The sequence below is a fragment of the Salvia hispanica genome, chromosome 2 (assembly GCF_029641045.1).
Source record: "Salvia hispanica isolate PSC_SH4W2 chromosome 2, Shi_PSC_v1, whole genome shotgun sequence".
NCBI classification, from domain to species: domain Eukaryota; kingdom Viridiplantae; phylum Streptophyta; class Magnoliopsida; order Lamiales; family Lamiaceae; genus Salvia; species Salvia hispanica.
Window position 1 is genome coordinate 52,571,576 of NC_142693.1, and position 4,375 is coordinate 52,575,950.

General features: G+C 33.4%; 1 protein-coding gene across 1 annotated transcript; it reads left to right on the forward strand.

The window, feature by feature from the left end:
- The first annotated feature begins 1,461 nt into the window (after nt 1–1,461).
- LOC125208087 (putative glutathione peroxidase 2) lies at nt 1,462–4,070 on the forward strand. The gene is made up of 6 exons (XM_048107648.2): nt 1,462–1,702; nt 2,687–2,763; nt 3,092–3,153; nt 3,231–3,349; nt 3,483–3,650; nt 3,790–4,070. The coding sequence occupies exons 1-6, from the start codon at nt 1,562–1,564 to the stop codon at nt 3,814–3,816; spliced, it is 594 nt and encodes a 197-aa protein (XP_047963605.1). The 5' UTR covers nt 1,462–1,561; the 3' UTR covers nt 3,817–4,070.
- Nucleotides 4,071–4,375: the final 305 nt, after the last annotated feature.

Sequence of the window (4,375 nt, forward strand, 5' to 3'; positions counted from 1 at the left end):
AAAATCACCAATTTTGAAAGAAATGATATCTGCTCTAATTAGCATGAATAGTGCAGGTCCAACCTCATTAAAGGAATCTGCATAAATGAACTCTTGAAAAGCAAACATGATGAAATGCCTAGAAAATAAACTTATATCTTCGCCACCGCCTCTTCAACAGCTTCCAAGGAGTGCAATGTAATGAGAGAAAGTATCCCCAAATTGCAAGCTCAAAATGCAGACAAATGTGGGGGAAACCTAAAATTTTGAGGGAGAGATTTCCAATATCAAGTGGGAACCGCGAATCATCAAATGTGAAAGTCAAACTCAACAGTGCGTACGGCGGGAAATCGAAGGCCATGCAGAAACATCAAAGGAACATCGAACCAGCTTTATTGCCATGATTTAACCCTATTTCTGATCATTTAATGAACACCGAACGAGCGTCGTAATGTGCAGTGAATAGTGTGGTAGGTGTAGTGAATAATGTTATGGAAATGTCCAATAAACTAAAATACCAAAGATCATTATGTATATTATTATTAATCTATTATCATCACTCTTATAGTAGTATTGGTTAATTAATAAGTAGTACTCCCATTCTTTGGACGACAAGAGAATTTATACAACTTTAATTGTATGTGGAGTGGAAAGAGTAAAATAAGAGAGAGGAAGAGGGAATAAAGTAGACAGAAATATGTTTCCATTTTTAGTAATGAATCATCTTGATTGGAACAAACCAAAAAGGAAAGTGAGTCATCTTGAATGAGACAGGGGGAATAGTAGTACTATATTAATATTTGATCATATACAAGTAACACTAGCTAGTGTCTATTTTAATCAAATTTAGATAAAAAATAAATTATACTACATTCGTCCATTGAGTATGATTTTTAATGAATAATTGATAAAGAAGATAGAGTTCTAACGAGATCTCACTTGGATATGTTACGATGCCAAAATTTGGAAAAAATTATTGAATTTTTGTATTTTTGTATTGCCAGATTAATGTAACCACAGCTAATAAAATATGTCATTCTAATACATATAGAATGTCAATTTGAAATTAGATTGACATATTCCAAACATCACACTGATATGTTTAATACACTATATTGATATTTTGATCCAAAACTTTAAATTTAATCATTCTTTTATTTTTTAAATTTAAATAATAATAAAATTAAATTACACATGCTAATTTATACTCCCTCTGTCCCATTAAAAATGCAAAGTTTTCCTTTTTTGGCTGTCCCATTAAAAATAAAACGTTTCCTTAAATGGAAACAACCATATCTCTACTTTTTCATCTCTCTTACTTTACTCTTTATTCATTAACTCACAAAACAACACTATATAAAATCTCGTACCCGTTCTCAAATGTTGCATTTTAAGTGGGACGGAGGGAGTATTAACTTACCCATCGCCGTTTCCATATCCTAATCTGAAAAATTAAAATAAAACCGCCCTTCCGCCGCTGAATAACTGCTTCAAGAAATCCTTTTTTTTTTTACGTTTATCGTCTCCTTTTTTCAAAGACTGTATTTTTCATTGGTCTCTCGTCGGCGGTGCAAAATCTAACATGTTTTTACTGAGACCAATCAACTTGGCATCTATTCTTTTTCTTGGTCTTGCCTCCTGGCTATATTACAAACATCCTAGTCTCAAAGATTCACCACCTGATGCAGATTCCCCAAAATCAGTTTACGACTTCACCGTAAAGGTACAGCCTTTCATTCATTATTAGTTCAAGAATTGATATTTAATCCCCTTTTTCGTAATTGGGCGCATGTTAATTCTATTAGGTTTTCTTTTGATTGGTTGGTTATTGAGATTTAAATTTCCCAATTGTGGGCCTTATTTGTGTTTCATCTTTGGAAGGGTAATCTTAAAATGGCTAGAATGTTAATGAAGTTCTTGTTTTCTTCATTTGTATTGTTTGTGAACTTTTTGTGATACGCCTTAACCCACACCCAAGTATTATCTCTATCTGTTCTTACTTCTAACTCATTAAAGATCAAAACTTTTTATGTGCAAGAATGTGTTACAATTTTTGCTTCTACAATGTTTCATGAGTGACTAATGCAAGAGAATGAATTGGGAACTTCTCTTTCATGTGAAATAGCATTTCATTCACCAATCACCATGTTTGTGTTTGCTTACTGTATCCACTAGATAGTACTTCCTCCGTTCCACGATAGTGGAAGCATTTCTTTCCGGCACGTGATTTAAGAAAAACTGTGTTAACCGTTAAGTGAGTTAAGTATAGAAAGAGTAAAGTAGGAAATGAAAAAGGTAGAGAAAATAAAGTAAGTGAGAAGAAATGTGTTGACTTTTAGTAAAAAAGGAAATGACTCCACAGAACGTACCAAAATGGTAAAATGACTCCACTGATATGGAACGGAAGGAGTAGTTGTTTACTAGAAAAAGCTCTGTTTCAATGCCCATTTCCAGGCTTTGGTCAGTGGTTTTCAGGATTTGCTTGATCATCCTCCGGTACAACTTCCTTACACTCGTTGATTGTTAGATTCTTGTTGCTTTTACTTCCAACAAAAGGAAAAGCTATGTTTCTTGTAATGCTGATTGTTTACAATGTTGTTATTCTTCAAACAGTAGATTTCGCTCTTTTGAAACTATGTGTTTAAGTGTAACTTGTCGAGCAGGAGACTTAACCCATGTTTCGTATACTAAACTTACTCAAATACAGGATATTCATGGGAATGATGTTCCTTTGAGCAACTACAAGGGGAAGGTTCTTCTGATTGTGAATGTAGCTTCGAAATGGTATATGACATCATCTGGTTCTCTCTCTCATTAGTTTCCTTCTTTTGTTATAGTATTTATTTACTCTAAATCTCATAATTTCCCCTAATATGTAACATTCGAAGTTAGTTAAAATAAGTGTCCGTTTGCTATTGCATGGAGGTCTATGACTTGCTCGAGACAATTGGAGTAGTTCTTGATAAATTTGTCGGTGTTACTTGTGTTACGCCTAAGATACTAATTTGTTGGGCTTGTTCATATTAGAAGAACGATTATTCAACCAGTAAGGTCTGATCATGATCTGAACTTCTAGTTTCTTAGAATTGCCTTTAACATTTCTCTTTTATAGTGGTTTAACACAGTCAAATTACAAGGAGTTGAACGTGCTGTACGAGAGATATAGAGATCGAGGTTTGTCAATACTTCCAGTTCATAGGCCAAGGCTAAAATGTGTTTTCTAAGTGGCATTGTGTTGTGTGTTCTTCCAGGCTTTGAAATCCTCGCGTTTCCATGCAATCAGTTTGGTTATCAAGAGCCAGGAACTAATGAGGAAATCGAGGAAACTGTATGTACTAGATATAAAGCTGAGTTCCCGATCTTTGACAAGGTATCCGTTCTTATTATTGCATATCTTGAACTGTATTTGGGCATGTAATAAGCGATCTTCGTTCATGACTTAATCGTCTGTGCTTTCTAGTATAAAACTGACTGATATACATTCTGGTTGAAACTCCATTCAGATCGAGGTCAATGGAAAGAATACAGTTCCCCTTTACAACTTCTTGAAGTCGGAGAAAGGTGGGTTGGTTGTCAATGCTATCAAGTGGAATTTTACGAAGTTTTTGGTGAATAAAGAAGGAAAAGTCGTGGAGAGATACGCTCCGGCCACATCGCCACTTGCAGTTGAGGTAGGAAAGTTAGCCAGAAACAACCTGAGAGTAAATTATTTTCTCACAATCAGAAATTTGAATATGGTCAAAAATTTCAGACTTTCAGGCATTTGCATATTGATTTGTTGCTCATATTTTGTTTTTGTTTTTCTTGCAGAAAGACATACAGAATATTTTACCATAATATTGAAGTGCATTGTCAAACAGTAGAAATGAGATGAAATATTCATCTTCCTCCATCACTTGGTATTTATGGTCCGTCTATCTGCAGCTTTTTACTTTAGATTTCTTTGTCATGATGTTTAGCCAAAGATGTAATGTAATTTTACTCTAGTTGTATTCATCTTACTTGTAGTACTCTAAAATATTGAAAATGGGACACAAAATTGGACACCAAATGTGGGACAAAGGCAATAAAATCATTGGATTAAATAGCAAGAGATGATGATGATGTCAAAGTAAAGTTAATTTACTAAGCATACGCATATCACTCTCTAAGTAATTCCTAATCATAAATCAGGGGAGTGTTATATTGTTAATTCAATACTTAATTGCTAACTACAATTAAATAATACTCATTAGATATTCAAATTTAGGGCTAGATCAACAAAAAACGTCAATAAGGGTATTAAGGTCAATTTATAACAAATTAGTTAAAACTAACTTTTGAAAAATATCTCATAACTTTAAATTCAAAAAAAAATATCAGCAGTAAAAAAAAATTCAAAAATTTTCAGTTTTTT